The 20,035-nt window shown below is 42.7% G+C and overlaps 1 protein-coding gene across 1 annotated transcript; it reads right to left on the bottom strand.

Annotated features, from left to right (window-relative positions):
- Positions 1-12,494: 12,494 nt before the first annotated feature.
- On the bottom strand, positions 12,495-17,611 carry LOC108580093 (homeobox protein bagpipe-like). The gene is made up of 3 exons (XM_017943757.1): positions 17,131-17,611; positions 14,279-14,495; positions 12,495-12,819 (listed from the first exon to the last, which is right to left on the bottom strand). Exons 1-3 carry the CDS (start codon positions 17,609-17,611, stop codon positions 12,495-12,497), a joined length of 1,023 nt encoding a protein of 340 aa, XP_017799246.1.
- Positions 17,612-20,035: the final 2,424 nt, after the last annotated feature.

The following is a 20,035-nucleotide window of genomic DNA, read 5'->3' as shown; positions in this document are numbered from 1 at the left end:
CGGGTTGCAGGACCTCGAGGTGCGAGCCGTCTCGAAACCATCGATGAAACCCACCTTCTCCTCCCGGCACCGCAGATTTCTCGCTGATACCGGAGAGCTCCGCTTAACGAAACCGAGTAATTGCCTGTAGAAACCGGACAGCTTCTTTTCTCCAAAGGAAGCACACGATGACGAGATCGATCGGCCAGATTTTCGTTAATCCCTTGGCCGACTCGAGTCGCCTAACCGGTCGTTGTTTAATTGCACCCTGTTCCACCGTTCTCTCGAGGCTTCTTTCCCTCTCCGAGTGGCGGAATTTTTAGCTGTTTCTGGACAATAGGAGGATTTTTTGTTTTATTTCACTTTGCAAGAATTATTTTTAATTAGTTTGTTCGATCGTGAAGAATTTTTCGGTTTTCGATATCTTCGGATGTGTCGAGGAAAACGTGGTGGACGTTGGAGACGCGGTTTGGAGAATGACGTTAGAGAAGTAGGACTTTTTGCCCGGTTTCTTTATATTTTCTTCTTTGTACACGTTTGATGGGGAGAAGGGTAAAAAAGAGGAGGGTAAATAATTCATAAGATTGCACGGGTTATTACGCGAAAGATCGACTCCGCGAAGGGAGAGACTCGGTTCCGAGACGATCGCTCCGGGAAAAAGAGTTCTTCCGTGGTGGCCTAATTGCGAGTTGGAGAGATAATTATTCGATTATTCACACTCGGTTCGTCGAAAATAAGAAAAAGGGACGCGGTGCCTACGAAAAAAAGCCGGGATTTATGGGCCATTACGATTCGTTCTAGTAGCAGCGGGGAAAGGGTGAAATAGTTGTAGGAATTACTTCGTCATCTGTTGGCTGGACTGTAAATGTAGCCTTGAAGCTACCGATGATCATCTCTCCCTGCTGAAGAACGCTATTTTAACATCTTCTGTCAATTCTTTCAAACATACGATGATAATAAGTTTACAGTGATCTACTTAACCTACCGATGGTTCGTTAGAAATCTCGGTTAGATTTACCGGCAGTCGATAAGAGAGAATTCTTCTTATACAACATCCCATATTGCTCAAAAAGATCATCTTCAGGTAAAAATAGATATGAAAATTCACCTACCTATTTAACCATTTGCACTCACAATCCGTACCATGGAAGATTTCTAAATGTAAAATTCATGTTTTATTTTTATATTTTATTTTCAAAACGAAACTTTTTGTTTTCAAAGCCTTCACTGCAAAAGTGTGCTAGAGTTTCTGCTGGAACATATTAAAAAACACTTAGCGTGCAAAGGGTTAATCCCAAAACTGATCTCAAAAAGTATCTATCATCTTAGGCAAATAATAAAATTTCCCCCAGCTACGTTCGCACACCAATGGATCAACCCACCCTCTTTGCAACGTCCCTAATCACACTCTGATTGACCAAAAAATTCAGAATCAACAAACACCGACCGTTCAGTACCAGAATGAAGTCCTTCGTTAAACTGATCGCGTCTGTCGTCGAAATTCACTTTGTCACAGGCGTTGGTTGAGGAAGGAGGGCGGCAAAAAGCCTCAACCGACGGTCTTTTTGCTCGTGTGTCGAACAGTGGCGCGGATGCGTGCGGGATCTCTCATAAAATCAAATAATTCGTGTGGAAGCGGGCTCGTGGTGCCCGATATAACCGCGGTGGCGGCAATAAAAGGGCGAGCTACGGTGGTTCTCGTTCAACGACCGTATCGAAAGGAAAACGAAACGTTAACGTAAACTGAAAAACAATCGAGTGAGCGGCGGCTGTCACTCTGTGGACGACGAGGCTGGCATCCGCAGCCCACGGAGTCATCTGTTTCCTACGCGGCTATGTCGTTTATTTTTCCAAAATGGCTGCTAAAACATCGCTGCCATCCCCCTCCCCGTCTAAACGCCGCGAGCCCTCGCGAGGAGTAATTCGAGACCTATTTATAGGCGGCCACCTAACCCAGACCTATTGGCGAAACGTTTTTACAAAGTAGCCGCCGATCGAGGTTGCTCGATACACACCTCTGCCTGACCTCGTTGTCTCGCCCCGATTTTATCACTTTCACGCCGGCTACCGGTGTTGCGTGTTTTATTATGGTCCACGGTGAAGGGAACAACAGGGTATACGGATGAAAAATTGAGGAAAGGGGTTGCCGAGTTGAAATTGACGATTTTCAATCCTTTACTCTCGAGAGGCACCTTTCGATCGTCATTTTAATTCAGAAACGTAAATGGCTAATGAGAAGCAATACTAACAAACATTTTGCGATGAAACACAGTATACAGGGTAGGATAGAAACTTTGTCCATTTGGAATATTTTCTTCATTTACGTAGGTTCAGTTACGTAGGTGAAGACGTAAGAGAAATTTCAAGGTCATCTCGATTTTTTTTAATGGGTTGCTATATTTTATTTATCACTGCGTGACAGTTGTTGTTACGGTGATTTCTGTATGCTATCATTAACGAGCTCCCATTTGCTACTTTTCTATAGCAGAGTAATCTTCGAGAGTAAAGGGTTAAAATTGGTTCAGTGGGAAATGTGTAAAGAGTAAAGATTGGAGAGAAGAAAGAAATCATCCCTCTACTTATTGACGAGGACAATTGGCAATTTTCGCATGTAAGGTATCGTAACTTGTTTCCCAGGTAAATCGTCACTTAATTCCCCCGTGAAAATTAGGAACGAAGTGGACGCTTTCGATGAATGCTGCGTCAGTCGTGGAGTTGGTAAGAAGAGCGTAGGGCGAAAAAGTCGAGCGAAAGAATTTCTGTGAACTCGTAGCCGCGGAGCTGCATGAAACGCTGTTGATTGGCCGGTCGTGCGCCAATTTTCCTCGACGTCGCTTCGCCACGAAAAATCGGTAAATTGCTTCTTTGAAATGCCGGAAAAGCCTGGAGGGAACGGTTTCCTCCGTAGTTCCTCTGGCCGACTCCTTCGCCCGTGTACACCGGAGCACAAGCATCGTTGCACGCTCGACGATCCGTCTGCTCTTTGACCGATTCTCTTTCTCCTCTCCCTCTGTTTCCCAGGGAATATCTGTCGAGTTCCTAGAATTCGGTATTGCATTATCTATCTATTCGTCATCTTCTTTCTCGCCCTTTCGCTTTCGTTCTCTCCACTTCTCTCCTTTATTCTCTCTGTGTCTCTGTCGTTCTTCCCATGTCCCTCCCTCACCTCTCCTCTCTCTCATTCGTTCCACATCTCTCCCTAACCCTTTATCTTTCATTTTCTTTCTCGGTATTTCCAAATCTCTCCCCCTTCCCTTCTTTCTCTCGTTCTCTATATGTCTCTCTCAGTCTTTCCACGTCTCTCCCTAATCTTTTATCCTTCGTTCTCTCTCTCACTCTCTCTCTCTCTCTCTATAGAAAATTTTTTCGCTTCGAAAGTGATTTTTTTCAAAGTCTGAAGGAACGGTGACAGAGTAGCACGTCGAAATAATGATCCGTGTGGTCGGTTAAAGGGAGAAGGGAGGCGAGGCTGATTTTTATTCAGGCACGCGGCCTGCTCATAAGGCGGACGGAATTGCCGGTTCGAAGTTTGAGATTTCTCTGCCGCCACTTCTCCGTCCTCTGGCCGCGGCCTCTCGCCTTCCTTTTTTCATCTCTCTTACACATCGTCCTCCTGACTTCTGACACGCGTTTCAATTGGGATGGTTGCCAAGGAAACCCAGGAACCGGAGTGTCATGCGGACTATTGAAGAGGTTAAAGGGGACTGCGATCCCTTTTTCCTCGAGGACGTTCCACGACGACGTGTTTTTCGGGCAAACTGCAAAAATTGCCAATAGTTCATACCAGAAATAATCACGATTTTCTAACAGTTCCAACTGATTTCCCATTCTTTGCAAATTTTCTTTTTTATAAGGCATAGTTTTTTCCGTAATAGCGTTTCGATTGTCTGATTTATATCGACGATTCTTCGAACGAGAAAAAATTCAGCGAATAGCGACAAGTATTCGCAGAGATTGCGCCGTGTCGATTATACTTTTAAATTCCCGTTTCGTGGCTATTGTAAGAGGCGGCTCGCTGGTTGCCGGGAAAAAAAAGGGGAATTTTTTGTTCCGTCCTGAAATGGCTCGTGTGAAATTGATAATAGCAGCCATCTAGCCAGATAAATTCTCCTACGGTTGCCATTTTCCATAGGGGATCCACTAAAAATCGGCGCAGGTCTCGAATCTTCGCTGTCGTTGGAAATTTCGTGTGAAAACTCGATTGCAGAGTTGATCGGTGAAATCTTGGGTAGGGAAGAGAATTTTTCCCACTTGGAGTTCTAAGCACTGCAAATTCTCGTCTCTCCAAATTTAGATCACGGCAAATTTGAATCGTTGCTGGTTTTCATCGCTGCAAATTCTAATCGTTGCAAATTCTGAGCTGTGCAAATTTAGATCACGGCAAATTTGAATCGTTGCAGATGCTGATTATTGCAAATTCTGATCATTGCAAATTCCGAGCACAGCGAATTTGAATCGCTGCAAATTCTAAGCATTGCAAATTTCAATCATTGCAAATTCCGGTCATTCCCGAATTCCAATCGTTGCAGATTTTGGTCACTGCCAAATTTCAACGATCGCAGATTCCGGTCACTCCTAAATCCTAATCATTGCAAATTCAACTCGCTACGGATTCCCTATCACTGCAAATTCTCATCACTCGCGGCAAACAATTCACCGTCTACATCTTCAATTACCCGCGATCTCGTCGTGCTAACGAACCGGTGACGGCGATATTTTTAAAACGGTTTGCGTCTTTCCGAATTAACCCCACTAGAGAGAGGCTCGTCGTACTTCATTCGCGAATGGACGAAAACGTCGGAACACGGAGTCAGGGGCGAAAGGGGTGAGAAAAGTCGGAGGGTAGGAGGCGGACAGCCGGAAGACCGTTCAGCGCTATTAACAGCTAATGAAAATTAGCTTTCGTCGGTTGATTGAGCGTCAAATCGTCCCTTTCTTGTCTCCAAAGAGAGACAGAGAAATCCTGCCATCGGTGTCGTTAGACCGATGTACTCCCGTTTCGAATCCCAGTGCCCTCCTCGTTTCTCCTCTCTTTTTTCCTCCCTCTTCTCTCTGTCTCTCGTACCGATCAAGGAAATTCCGTGGGCAAAGTGCTCCGGCTCTATCTATCGGTGAAAATTGTCCAGAGTCTCGTAGACGGATTGATAGGACAGTTGCTATTAATTTCTACCGTCGAATTCGCGAATTTCCCGAACCCTCTCTTCACAATCTTACACGTTTCACGCGAAGCTCGAATACTCGAAAATTCCTCGTTCCTCTATTTTTCAAGCACGCCTCCAACTTCTCACTTCTCGCCGTTCAAATTCGCGGTAGAATTCCACGCAAGAATACACGTGCTTGGTAGCAAGAATATTTGTTTTTCTTAGCGGGTACGTTGCGAATTATTCCGAGCTTCCGTGGCATTTAGTACAGTGTTTTTCTCGAATATTCCTCAAGTACTCGGCGCACTCTCGGACCTTCGAAATTTCCCAGGTTCCTTCGGAGTTCCCTTCGGCTCGATTCTCGGAGAATCGTAGACACGCGAATTTGCACTATTTTTCACGGATCGGATCGTAGGGGATTTTCACGTGTTCCGATGAGAATATCGCGCGAGATGCGCAGTTATAAATGGCGGAACAATCGGAAATAGGTCACTCGATTTGGATCGTTCTCGAAGGCTGATTATTTCATCCCGTGGCACAATGGGCCGCGTTAATTTCTTAATGGAAACCGCAAGTAATCTCGCCGGTGCTAGTTCGGGCCGCTAGTTACGATCGCGTGTCAGCACAAGGCTTCGTTTAACGCGAGAGCATTATGGCTTTCGAATGTTTAGAAGACGATATAAACGTAGCAGTAATGGACTGCAGAAACGACTATAAAATCCATCTTCCGAACCGATCCCGTTTCTCCGAGTCAACTTTGTCATTGATGGTCTCGCGGCGAGCGATTTAATTGCACCGAAATACCTCCGCGTTCTTTTCCCCGTGTTTTACGACCGGCACAGTTCACTTCTTCCTTTCCCATCGATTCTAATGCCATTCGAGAAATAGTACCATTTTTCTGCCGATTTCTTCGCTTCGGGGTGAATAGCTTTTCTGCGGTTTGGATGAAAGTGGTCGTCGCGAGATCGATTAGAATTTGGAAATGATCGACACCTTTCGCTCTTCGTTTGCTGTAATTGATTTGAAAAAGGTTCAGCGATTCGTTTCGTAACTGAAGAAAAAATTCCAACTGACGTATCTCCGTTTCTAATTGAGCTAGCGGCAAAAACCGAAGAAGACGAACCCAACGCACTTCTCAAATTGTTCATAAGGTGGACGAGGCAGTACGTACCGGGTGGTTCGGAAAGTTCGTAGCGAAATGTCGGAAGATTTCTCGTATTTTACTCGTTATTCCAAGATAAATCCGACGCACCCCTGAAATTACTTCTAAGGCGAGCTATATTTTCCGCGGTGGAGCGTTGCCACGAAAAATTCAACATCCTCGCTCCAATGCAGGGAACATAGTTCGACTTATATTCATCCCTGTTCATCGTACAAAAAATTTCAGCAGTGCGTTGGGTTTAACTGTCGAGGAAAGTACCGTTTAACTTTTGTTACTATGTCAATTAGAAACAGAGACGCGATGGTTTAAATTACGAAAGGAACGACAACCTAGTATATTAGTGTCATTTTTATCCCAATTTGTTCACTTTGAGAAAGTATTCTTTTCATCTGAAAGTAAGTGTGATTTATTGAAACTCGATCAACACTGTTCACTCTTCGTTTGATGTAATTTATTTGAAAAAATTCATATGTAATAGTGCCATTTTTTTACCAATTTATTCACATTGGAGGAATAGTTTTTTGTGTAATTTGGATGAAATTGGGCGTAATTTATCGAGACGAGTTAACTCGTCACTTGATCGATATTATTCACTCTTCGTTTGCAATAAGCTGGAATTTGTTTGAAAAAATTCAGCGACATAATATTTTAATATATAACAGTACCATTTTTTTCACCAATTCATTCACTTTGAAGGAATATTTTCTTGTGCAGTTTAGATGAAAGTAAGTGTAAGTTGTTAACCCGTTAATTGAGGAAGACGAGTCGATTAATGGATCAGTACTTAAAAACGATCGACACCGTTCACTCTTCGTTCGCTGTGATTCGTTTAAAAAAGTTTAGTAATTTTATATTATATGTTAGTGCCATTTCTCTCTCAATTTATTCACTTGGAAGAAATATTCTTTCTCATATCTGAAAGTAGGTGTAATTTAGTAAAATCGATTAGTATTTAAAATACCACGTTTCCTTTATCCAGAGAATTTTTATTTCTAATTGTATTTTGCCGTATTTTTAATTACGACTATTCGCTGTTTGAACGGAGCGTTAAATAAGAGTAACTGAAAATACGACACACAATTCACGTTTCATAATCGTCAGATTTAAACGCAGGCTGTACTTACAGCTGAAGTGCAGTTGATCAGAAATACAATTCTTCTTTTGTCACGCCTTCGCCGTAATCTACAGTATTTACGAGTGTAACTCTTTCCACTTACACGAAGCAAAATAAACTAACTGTAAAACACATTTTCCAATTTTTAATTACACTCCGAAGAGATTCTGACCAATGAACGAACCCAGTTACAGTAGCGCACACATAAGCGTCCGCAGTCGGGACCGAATGCGGACGCTTAAGTCGGGAGGTGACTTCTGCGAATTTAACTAAAGAAATGAGAGGAGACGTGTCTGACAACGAGTGGGATACCGATGTTGTTCATATTCAGGAGTCGAACTCCACTCCGAAGTCCCATTTCGAAGATTTGCCAGGGATAGCGACGGACGCTTATGTGTGCACTACTGTAACAGGTTAGAAATGACGCTGAACGAAGGAGTATATTAATGAAATTATACGAAGAAGAAATGGTATACGATTAGAAGGTAAGAAGTACCTAGTTCGAATTTAAAAGTCGTTAGAAATTAATGAAGACACGCGAGTTTAACGAGGAGGCAGAGTTAAGGCGGCGTCCCTTTGAACGCGCACTCCTTTTTATGCAGATCTGGTGAACGAGGCGCAAAGGCCCTTTCGACGAGGATAATGTAACTCCTTTGTTTATAACAGATGAGTGTCAGATCTAGCCTTTTTCCCTCGACCGTCGGTTAAGCCTGCTCGTCTCCGCGTCTGAATAAACATATCTGATGTCTGTCGGGCCCACCCAGACGGGGCTATTAAAACTCTTATGGGAAAGTCGCCTCCATTCGTGGACTGATAGCGCGTCGATTTTTCGCCAGGCTCGTTTAATCGACACTTGTACCGCACTCACGACCACTATCCAACGATCGAACCATTCTGCTCGGGCTGACAGAGTGTTCCTCTTCAAATCCTTCCAAATGTCGTTTTGCAACGCGATTTTCTGCTTTTGGAGATTTAAGAGTTTCTTGGAAAAATTGTATTTTACGCTTTGAGTATTCTTTAGGAATTTTTGGAGATTTTTTTATTGGAAGTTTTTGATTTTGGAAGAGTGGAATTTCAGGTTTTTAAGAATTTTGGTTTGGGATTTAGCGATTTTGAAGGATTTGGTAGTTTTTAGAATGTCAGAGGATTTTCTGCTTTTCGAGATTTGAGAGTTTCTTGGAAAAATTGTATTTTACGCTTTGAGTATTCTTTAGGAATTTTTAGAGAGTTTTTTATTGGAAATTTATGATTTTGGAAGAGTGGAATTTCAGGTTTTTAAGAATTTTGGTTTGGGATTCAGTGATTTTAAAGGATTTGGTAGTTTTTAGAATGTCAGAGGATTTTCTGCTTTTCGAGATTTGAGAGTTTCTTGGAAAAATTGTATTTTACGCTTTGAGTATTCTTTAGGAATTTTTAGAGAGTTTTTTATTGGAAATTTATGATTTTGGAAGAGTGGAATTTCAGGTTTTTAAGAATTTTGGTTTGGGATTCAGTGATTTTAAAGGATTTGGTAGTTTTTAGAATGTCAGAGGATTTTCTGCTTTTCGAGATTTGAGAGTTTCTTGGAAAAATTGTATTTTACGCTTTGAGTATTCTTTAGGAATTTTTAGAGAGTTTTTTATTGGAAATTTATGATTTTGGAAGAGTGGAATTTCAGGTTTTTAAGAATTTTGGTTTGGGATTCAGTGATTTTAAAGGATTTGGTAGTTTTTAGAATGTCAGAGGATTTTCTGCTTTTCGAGATTTGAGAGTTTCTTGGAAAAATTGTATTTTACGCTTTGAGTATTCTTTAGGAATTTTTAGAGAGTTTTTTATTGGAAATTTATGATTTTGGAAGAGTGGAATTTCAGGTTTTTAAGAATTTTGGTTTGGGATTCAGTGATTTTAAAGGATTTGGTAGTTTTTAGAATGTCAGAGGATTTTCTGCTTTTCGAGATTTTTTTTGTATATTTTCTAATTAAATTTTTGGATTTGGAAGAGTAGAATTTCAGGTTTATTTAGAATTTTGGTCTGTAATTTAGTGAGATTTTGGTAGTTTTCAGGATGACCGAGGATTTTCTGTATTTTCAGAGATTTTCCATTTGAAAATTTTTCACTTTGGAAGACTAGAATTTTAGGTTTTTAAGCATTTCCGCCTGTGATTTAGCGAGACTTTGGATTGTGAAATATTCGGTAGTTTTCAGAATGACCGAGGATTTTCTGTATTTTCGGAGCTTGAAAATTTCTCGTGAAAATGATATTCCACGCTTGGAATATTCCTCAGAGCTTTAAAAATAGGAAATTGTTCACGCTCTAAGTATTTTTCAAAATCTCAAAAATATTCTGTCTTTCATTCTGCAAGATTTTAGATTCTCAAAGATTCGGAAGTTTCCAAAATGGACAAGTGCCCTCTCAAAATCATCCCAAACGAATTTTCTGTACCTTCGGATCTTTAAAAATTCCTCAGAAAAGTGATATCCCACGTTTCGAATATTCCTCAACAATTTCCAATCTTCGAAGCGTTCCAAACTGAAAATTCTCCACTTCCAAAAAACTCTCTCCACAATTCACTGAGATTTTAAACTCCGCGACCATTCCGAATTTCCAGAATTCCCTCGAGTTCCACTCCAGTGCTCCATAATTTTCCCCGGTAACTCATCTCCAGTGTTTCTTTATTTTTCCAACAATTAAACGGTTGACTGTGGACCCTCGTTCCAGACGAAGAAAAAAAGGAAGAAAAAAGCAAAAATGCCGACGTTTTAAGGTCGCTCTCAGGAACACGAAATGTAAAAGGGCTCGCAAGCAGCAGCGGGCCCAGAAAAAAGGAGCTACTTCTTTGGAAGATGTCTCGGGTCAAGCACGTCAAGTTTTTACGATCTCGCGTTGCTGTGACGTGTAGACGTTCGAGAGAGGGCCTCTTCAGGGGGAGGATTTGCAGGCAAGAAGAAACACTTGTTCTGTTTTATTTTTTTTCTCTTTTTTCCTTTTAATGAACCACGTATATTTCGAATAGATCTGCGAGCGATCACATAGGTACGCAGAAACAATTGGAGCTTTAACCTGGCGCGCGCTTATCAATAGAGCGATTACGATTAATCGGTATCAGTGTTGATCGACATTATTGCACGTGCTCGCTATTCTAGCTTTCTTCTTTTTTTCCTCATTTTATTCCATCTATTTCATAGACATTCTCTCTCGCATATTTCTTGGAATCTTGGAAAATTCAACGCAATCAGCTGCCACGTTACTTTTTAATTCGAACATCTGTGCATGTTCCTTTTGGAAACTTTTGTGAAATTATACTTTTAACCCTTCGTAGGCAATCTGGGCCATTAACGACCCAAGCGAAATTTCACCCCCGTGTTCCATCGAAGAGAATTTTTATTTCTATCGAGAATCTTTGCAAAATTTAATTCGACAAGTGTCTCGGAATTTTTTCAGATTTTTCGAAAGCCTGGAACAGTAAGAAAATGTAAACGGCTCGGTTTGCCTACGAAGGGTTGAAATAACACAACTTCGTCAAATTTTGAAAAACTTCGCTTCGCACAAATTCGCAAGAAAAAAATTTACGAACAAGCGTGTAGAATGTATAAACTAAATTTCACGTGGCAGGAATTTTGATCGTTACGTGTGGCCTCGGAATAAATATAAATACTCCACCGATACCGTTCGATTGAGGATTGCATTTTTATACAGTTATTTACACGCTAATTTACACGATTTCTCATTCCTAGACTGGGATATATTTATAAGTAAATTAATAATTAACGCGTACACGAGTGGACTGCTTGGACACTACATACTTGGACAGATTAATCGATACCGTGCTCTTTAATCGTCAACTTCCAAGTAGACTTGCCTCTGTGTTTGTGTTTGTGTGTGAGCGTGCGCGTGTGATTGTAATTACGAACGTTAACAGTATTGTCCGTACGGAGACAGAACGAAACACGGAAGTCTCGGCTATTATCATTTACAGTGTAATTAACGTACTGTTACTATCCGAGTAGTAACTTCAGTCGAGAACAGTTCCTTCGATTTCCACGCATAGACATAGAAATAGACTAGTTTAACGATGCTAAAATAAAACTATACAAACAACCACCCTTTCGAAATTTCCCCCCTTACCTCGATCAACTGGAATATTACCGATAACGTAAGAATCGAGGAAGTAATCGAACTTTCGCAAAAGTTGATAGTTAATCGGAAGAAACGTCGTTGAAGGAATTTTGTCATTGAGAAGTAACAACTTGTTAACCCTTGTACGGAATTTGTGAATCTGTGGATCGTTGAAGTGTTCAGAATTTTCGTATTTTATTAGATTTTATTGAGAATAGATTATATTTTGAATCTTTCTCTCCTTAACGTAGGCCCATAAAAGCCATGGGCCCGCTGACTTCCGATCCAAGTATATAACAAATGTTTCTCCGCATTTTAAGCAGTCGTGCGACAACCCCGGACTGAGTACCTGTTTTTCACTCGGGTTTTCGCCTCCGTTGTTTTGTATTACATTTCTATCAGTAAACGTTCTTCTTCTCTGCAGTCGATCGAGTCAATCTTTACTCGCAAATTAAAGATCCTCGATAGATTCTTATCGAAATAATTCGCGTAAAAGTTTAGCGCGTTACTGAGACTTGTCAAAGATCTCGTTTGCAATTTTACCTAATTTCAAGAGATATTTGCAGCACAACTGTGCTGAAATCATTGCGAAATATTATCTCACGCGAGAATTATTTAAGAAAATATGGATAAAAGTTTACTTCTCTGATCATCATCAACCATTATTATTTACACAAGAATACGAAGAAGTGTCTGTCCGCCTGTCAACTGGGTTCTCCTCTGGAACAGAAGTCTTTCCATCTCATCCTTAAAAATGAGTGAAAAATAATCTCTCGATAAATAAACTATTGCGTTCTAACTATTAATCAACCAGTCACCTCGCCTCCCCCAATTAACAGGTGAACACACACGTGAAAAGAAAGTTGTTGGTTGAATTTGTCGTAAAAAATGAAGGAAATTCCGTGCAAGGGTTAAATCTATACCCCGGTTCACGACTGGCGAACCCATCGGTGCCGCTTTAATTTGCAATTCGAAGGGAAAATCACCGGGTAAAATTTCCGCTTTACTTGTCGTCGTTCAATTTGGCCAGTTGACTCGGATCGAGGTCCGGCGCGATCGTGTTTTGCACCTGAATATGAGTGGAGTGAAGGGGCGGGCAGAGCAAGGGATGATAGGGGAGACAGTAGTACGGGAAACCGCCGAGAGCTTTGTTCGCCGGATGAATTTGCGGGGCAGACATTTGCCCGGGAAGTTGGCCGGAACCACGAAGTGGTAGTCCCCTCAGATGCTCGTCCGGATGCACGAGAACTCGCACTGCCACGCGCCTCGCGTTTCCGGAATTAACCAACGCGCCCAGTTCCTGCTGTTGCCGCCTCTTGGTCTTGTACCTGAAGCAGCGATTCGTTGCAAATTAATTTCACCGTTCGCCGATGTTCCGAGCAATTTGGGAAAATTTCTTGCAAGGAGCTGGTGAACGATTGAGGTGTCGCAGGTGATTTGAAATAATCATTTGTCATTTGGAAATTATTTCTTGCAGTGAGTTGGTATTTAACACTAGAATTACCGACCGGGTCGAAATTAGCATCTTTCGAAAAAACGTGAATGTTCAATGCTGGTCGGTATTATCCGAATTTATTTTCTACATGTACGCTTCTATTTGAATGGATATGAATCGAAGTTTCCAATCACGGTTCAGTTGCATAAAAATTCATTTTTGGAAAGTCATTTTGACTCGGCTGGTAAAACAGTATGTAAAGATTTTCTGTTTTTTTTTTTTAAATACACTTGAGGCCCGTCTCGGGCCTATGCGTGCTTCTCTTTATTGTGTACATATGTAAAAATTTATAAAAATTATATTCACGTAACAGTTATTTGTACTCCTATGGTAAATTGCACTGATTAGGAACTTTTGTTTCAGTCTGTTGAATCTTATATCTATTACCTTAACCCTATCCTCTTATAAACTATGACTAATCTATGCCCTGCATATTCTGCATTTAGTAGTATGTAAAGATTGAGGTGGCATCTATTGTTTGGGTAACAGGCTCTGGGAGGATTATTGGGCGCCAAAAACGAGGCCCGATCGTCATTTGTTGCCCCCGATGGGCAGATTGTCTCGGCGTCGAGGGAGAGATTGAAGATAAATTGTGAGAAATAAAGCGCTTCACCCAGATTGTAACCCTTGCGTTATAGGTGATTTGGTCGATGTGGTCATTGGAAGAATAGTAATTTATCGATGTTCAATTTAACTTGAGAAAGGAGATTATTTTTTGCAGTGAGTTGGTGTTTAATTGAATTGTTGCATGTCATTGAAAGAATAGTGATTTATCGATGTTGAATTCAATTTGAGAAATTTGGAAATTATTGTGAAGTGATGTCAGATCGAGTCGTTGCAGGTGATTTGATATGATTTGATTAAGGTGGTCATTGGAAGAATAGTGATTTATCGGTATTGAATTTAATTTGAGAAATTTGGACAATTTGGAAATGATTTCTTGCAACAAATTGATATCTGCTCGAGTTGTTGCAAGTGATTTGATTTAGGTAGCCATTAGAAGAATTGCGATTTATTTTGCTAATATTAAATTCGAGGCCTTTGAATTGAACATAAAGTCCGATACATTGCTTGCAATGTAAAGTTTCTGCGAAACAGAATAATCGAATAATTCTATAATTCTGATATTAAACAAAAACTTTTCGACCAAAGATTTAACAATTCCTCTACTCTTACTTCTCAATCTTCCCCAGCTGCTGAAGTTAAGTAGCAAACTAAACGAATCTCCGACACGCCGAGTGAACGCGTAGCGATCAACGTTAAACACAAAAGCCAAGAAAAAATCTCAATACCGTCTGTTTTGGAACCAAATCTTCACTTGCGTCTCCGTCAGCTTGAGTCCTCGCGCTAGATCCGCTCGTTCCGGTCCCGACAAATATTTCTGCGCGGCGAATCGTCTCTCGAGCTCGTAAACCTGTGCATGCGAGAACGCCGCCCTGCTTCGTTTCTTTCTACTCTGAAGATTTTGTCCGTGATTCTGCGTCTCGTACATATCCTCTTCGCCGTCCTCTGTAACAATCACGGGTAATTACGCCTCGCGATTTACTTCTACAAATATTCGCGAGAAAGAGAGAAGTATCGATCGGCGGTGAAACGATCGGGCGATAAAAGTTCAGTTACAGAAGAGAAAGAAATTCTTCTGTTTTTCTCGTGGGAGGCTTGCGAGGGATTGGCGTGCAAACAAACGTGTAAGATCGGGAATGGATGATCTACCGCGATCATAAATCAAACGTTTCGAGAGGGAGGTAGGTGGGGTAAGGTGGAAGGAAACGAACGAGTAACCATCCACGGACAGCAGCCATAGGAGCGGCGAACGATCGGAGAGAGTTCCGCCCGCTTTTGATGTCTCGTTCAAACATTAACACGTGCACTCGCTACTCCGACATGTTTACGCTGCTGTTCCACGGTAATTCTCCTCTAAGTTTAACCGGTTGCAGTGGAGTGCAATCGCGTTCCTACGCTCCCGTCGAATATTCCAATCGTTTACCGACGGTCACTTTGTTTCCACGCCAGACGCCCGGAGAATCACTTTTAGCTGGAAATCTGCACCGTTGTTTGGTTGTACAATGGGCTTGAAATGGTATTCTTTGGGTAATTTAAATGCCGGCCGCACGAGTATATTGCGTGCTTTCGATCTTACGTTTGCGAATTAATTTAGAGGGTAGGGGGTGTACGAGGAGGAAGTATCGACCCTTTTCTACACGATTCACACTTGATCGATTTTGTCAGTGGTACGGAATATTTTCAGTTGCCGTGAAAAATGTGGCGATTAGAAAATTTTTCAACCGAACCTTGCATTTCCTGGTTCCTCCTTGGTATCTCTACTGTAACAAGACACAAGCTTAAGCTTCTTATGCCAGGAGCAAGATTAGGGTTCATTGGATAGTGAAAATTGCGAATTGAGCCTAATTTTTAAGAATTTCTTCCATCAGTTATTTAACCACAGATCGAATAAAACAGAGTATCTAATCAACGATCAAACCGAAGATAATCTTCAAAATTCAAAGACTAAAAGAAGCGGGTGAATTAAACAAATGGATTATAAATTGAAAATTGCGCGACGAGTAAAGCGACCACGAGAACTAAAAAATGGAGTGGAAAACGTGTAAAAAGTATCGAAGTTCTCCGAGGTTCTCCAAAGAACGGGAAGCACTTGGTTTCCAACAAAGCGAGTCCAAACTCGAGAAAAAAAATACGATGGGTTTTTCTCTCCGCGAAAAACACGCTCGTGTGACATCATAATTATTTCGTACGTGGTCCTGCGTCAATGTTTATCGGCACCGTGGCCGGCCCACGATGATGGGGGGACTCGAAGCATTTAGAGAGATCTATATTTGATCACTTTCGACGTCAACTCTATGCCATCCCGTCCAGCTAATGCGTCCCTCCTCTGACGCTCGTCAAACATCCTCGTACCGCGCCGTCCTACATCGAGAGTGTTCGAGGAGCAGCAAGTGCCGTTTGCTCTCACTCCGATTACATCGGAGAAGATGACCCTTCGTGTCCACCTTACTACTGTAATACTACAGCCTCGTCGTTTTCAAATAAATTGATATGGACCGTGAGACGTGTGCTCGAACGAAACATTATCCCTTTGCTGCGCGAGGGAGAGAGAGATCGTCGCTACGATCTCTATCCTCTTAATGAAATTCTTTGTAAGTCGTGTACAGATAAACGACGTTAGGCAAATTCTATCAAACGGTGAAATTTTATGATTCACGTCCATTACCGTATTAAGTGATTTCCAAGCACGGCGGCTTTGGGATTGGTAATTTGGTGAGTGAGCCTTGAAACGGTGCCAGCTCGTGCCTGCTCTCTTCTTCACCCTCGAGAGTGGTGAAAAAGCCAGGGAATCGTCAGGTAACAGAGACGAATTACTTAATTGCCGGTTCCTTGTTGTCCCCCCCCTCCCCTCCCCCGCCACAGGCGTCACTTTCAATTGTCCACGATTCCTCGCGAATCGAAACTTCAATCCCTTCTACAGCACCTCCGTACTGTGGCAATTTCATCTGGTTGGTACGTACGACGAGCAGGAAGATGGTGATATGAGGAAAAAGTGTGTGTTTCTTCGGAATTAATATGGGTAACCTTGATCTAAATATGTTTTTGCGTACGAGGATCGCAGAGAGTGGAGAGATCGAAAGACAGAGCAACAGTGTGGCCAGGGATCGAACAAGTGCAAGAAGCAGAGTGGCCGGGGCCACTTGTGACGTCTGCCGTAGTCGAGCACCCACTTATGCTACTAAAATTACATTCGATCACGTTATCTGCGCTCGGGTTAACTTAAAAAACCCTTGAAAAGCTCGCCTGTTACAAGGATATACGCCCGGGGGCCTAAATGATCTCTTAAGCATCGCATCCTCGTGGCAGACACACGATCGCCCAGAAGGGAGAGCGGCCTCGAGGATGCCACACGAGATTTCCTAAGTGGACCTTCCTTGCCTCTCTCTCTCTCTTTCTATCTATCCACGCTCATTCACCTCTATCTTTCGTTATCACCATCGATAGACGGTGCGCGATTGCTTGCCTCGTAATTTCTACCTCTAGTTAGCCCCCTCGTTTCTCACGTCGGGCGAATTTCGTTTGCTGAATTAACTGGAAAATTCTATTTTCATTCTAACGCGATTATCCTCCCTTCACTTACCCAAGTATTTGTTCTTGCTCATGTCCAAAGCTTCGTCCTGCTGCCTCTGCGAGGATTCCCTGGACTCCTTCACCGGCTGGTAACCGCCCATGTTCCCCAAACTCTCCAGATGCTTGAACGTCCCTTGCGCCAGGTGTGGAATGGTCCCAAAGTTGGAAATATTCGCGTGAACCAGGTTCCTCGTCAAGATATCCAGTTCTCGAGCTACGCTCAAATCAGGCGAGGCTAGCCTAGAGAATCTGGCCATCTGATTGTGATCCTCCAATTGACTCTCTCTGTGCTCGTTCTCCGAGCAATCGTAGCTCCTCTGATTAGGCTTCTTCGGGAACGACGCTGCACCATGAGCCTCCTCCGACTCCGAGGATCGTCGCTCGGTGTAAGAAGTTCTTCTGCTCAGTATGTCTGCGATGCTGAAGGGAGTTAATTGAGACGGTTTCGGCGAAGCTTCGCTCCTCTTGTCATCTTCCATAATATCCGACATTCTTCTCTCTCCCTCTGACGATCTCGATCCGACAAGAAAGAAACACAGTTCTATCTCTTGATCTCGGTTGATTAAAATCCTCTTCTCTTCTATTCACCGTGCTCTATCTCTCGAGCTCTCACAAGTCCGACGATTTAATCTCTTCCATCCTCCACAATTCCACACCCTTCACTTTCATAGGCAACGATACTTCCTCGACATCTTCCACCACTTTCCAACCCTTTACTCTTCAACAACGATCCATCCGAACGAGTGTTTCTTTCCAACGAGAAAAAAGAGGTCTCGATCGCGAGAGTATCGGTACGATTACGCCAAGTCCACGTTCGATCGTAGTCGCAGCTCGACTGGCGCGGGTTACGCGAAGATCGTCCGTTGGTGGAATCCGCGTCGCGTTTATTAATTGTCACTCGCGTGCACTCGAGAGGGCCGCGTGTGTGCACCCTTCCGCGGCGAGCGTGCTTCGGTCAAGTGTGCTTGTCGCTTGTGGAGACTTATTTTTCGAATTAGTCCGCGGCCACTTCGCCTCCCTCCCTCGCTCCTACGCCCCTGCCGCCCGCCATCTTCCCCTTCTATGCCAGCCACCCCCACCAGCTCTAAACATCCCTCCACTCTCGTCCACGGATTTTCTGGCTCAGGACCTACCGCCTTCTCGCTGCCTCTTAAAGGATCCTTCGTGTGTCTGACTGGCTCGAGTGAAACAGGAAGTGAAATTGTCCTTCCGGGTCAACGGCTGATTAATACTTTCGAGGGTTGAATTTTTGTTTCGTTGCTTTCTTGGGGATTGGTAGTTAGGGTGCGTGATAGTTTCTGCGATAGATAAATGATCCTTGATTAGTTGTTCTTCTGTCGTCTTTCAGATCGAACGAGTGAAATTTTGTTCAGATTCGTTTGGAATAAACGACGTGAGGGACTTGGAGGGTTTTTGTTTTCTGGGTATTGGTAATTAGGGTGCATGATATTTTGTGGGATAATCCTTTAATGGCACGATGGTCTTCTTTCAGGTTGAATGAGTGAAATTTTCTTCAGATTTGTTTGGAATGAACGATGTGAGACTTAGAGGGTTGAATTGTAATTCTGTACGCTTTTCCTTCGAATTTCGGTTGCTTTTTTGATCCCACAAAATGAGCCGAAGCAAAATTAATCGTGAATCTGTACATTTGTGTAAGAAGAAATCTTGCGTGCTCTTTTAATTCTCTAAAATGAGTGACATTTGACAATTGCCCCGATAGACCCTTTGAATTCAACGAAAGAAATTCTAAAACGACACAACCGAAACAACAGATTTCTACCGATAGAAAAGTCTACCGTCCCTAAAAACCACCGCGAAACGAAAGCGGTCGGCTTGTTACAACTCTTTCTCTCGAATCTTCCGCTTGCCATCTTCATCCCTCGCGCTTCGAACGACGGTGAGACGAGGTGGGAACTTCGAAAAATTTCGAGTTTCGCGGGTCGTCGCGTAGGTGGAGCTTTAGACGTGGTCCAGGTTGGACGCGGGATGCCCGACGACGCTTCCGTCACGACGCAAGCCTCGCCCTACGACCAATCGAAGGCTCTCGCCGCGTCGTCGCTTTCCACACGGAGCCAATCCACGTTTCCTAGAAGCTCTCAGCCTCGAGGTGACGAGCGACAGAGCTGTCGGAGTGGGATCCTCCGCTGCTCTTTTTTTCACGGTCGCGCGGCGAACGGGGTGGCGAAGGGGTGCGATGAACGAGACTCTTTCAGGTATCGAGAGAGTTGCGCTACTTTCTCCAAGTATTCGCTTATTGTCGCTGCTTTCGTGCAAATTTTCAACGTGTTTCGATTGAATTCTGATGAATCGGCTGGTTTCGTGTTTGGAGGGTTTGTTCGAGGTTGTGTTGTAGGGAGAGAAGATTGTAGGTGGACTTTCGGGGAATTAAACGGAGATGAGCTTGTGAGTGGTTTTATTGAGAGATGGAGGAGAGTGGATTAGTACAGAATTAGGTAAGAAATGGTCATTTTTAAAACGAAGTCTTATAAACGGAAACTCAGAAATACTTAGGAGAAGAATTTATCTCGCCTAATTTCTACTTTGCGTGTAAAATCCACGAGAGATTTATTAAAGATACGTGAACCCCAACTTCTATATGTAACCCTTTCGCGACCACGTTATCTTTTTTTTAATTTCTTATTTATCTATCAATTATCTGTGATCAATTTTTGTTCGACTACTCAAGTGGTACTCGAAAGGGTTAACGTCCAATAGAACCTCCGAAAATCAACTTCACTTAGAAAGTTCCCAAAGTGTACGAGACTCGTGCACCCTAAAATTAAAATGTTACAGTTCTTACAATAGATCGAGGAAAGTTTCACGTCTCTGAGAACTACTTGGAGGGAGCATCTCTCCGGTGGAGTCTAAAGTCGGTATTTCACAGGTGAGAAATCCTCGCTATCCCGAGGCTGTGG

This window comes from Habropoda laboriosa, unplaced genomic scaffold, assembly GCF_001263275.1.
Source record: "Habropoda laboriosa isolate 0110345459 unplaced genomic scaffold, ASM126327v1 scaffold2, whole genome shotgun sequence".
NCBI lineage: Eukaryota > Metazoa > Arthropoda > Insecta > Hymenoptera > Apidae > Habropoda > Habropoda laboriosa.
The sequence above is the reverse complement of the archived record's forward strand: the minus strand, read 5'-3'. Positions and strand labels throughout refer to the sequence as shown.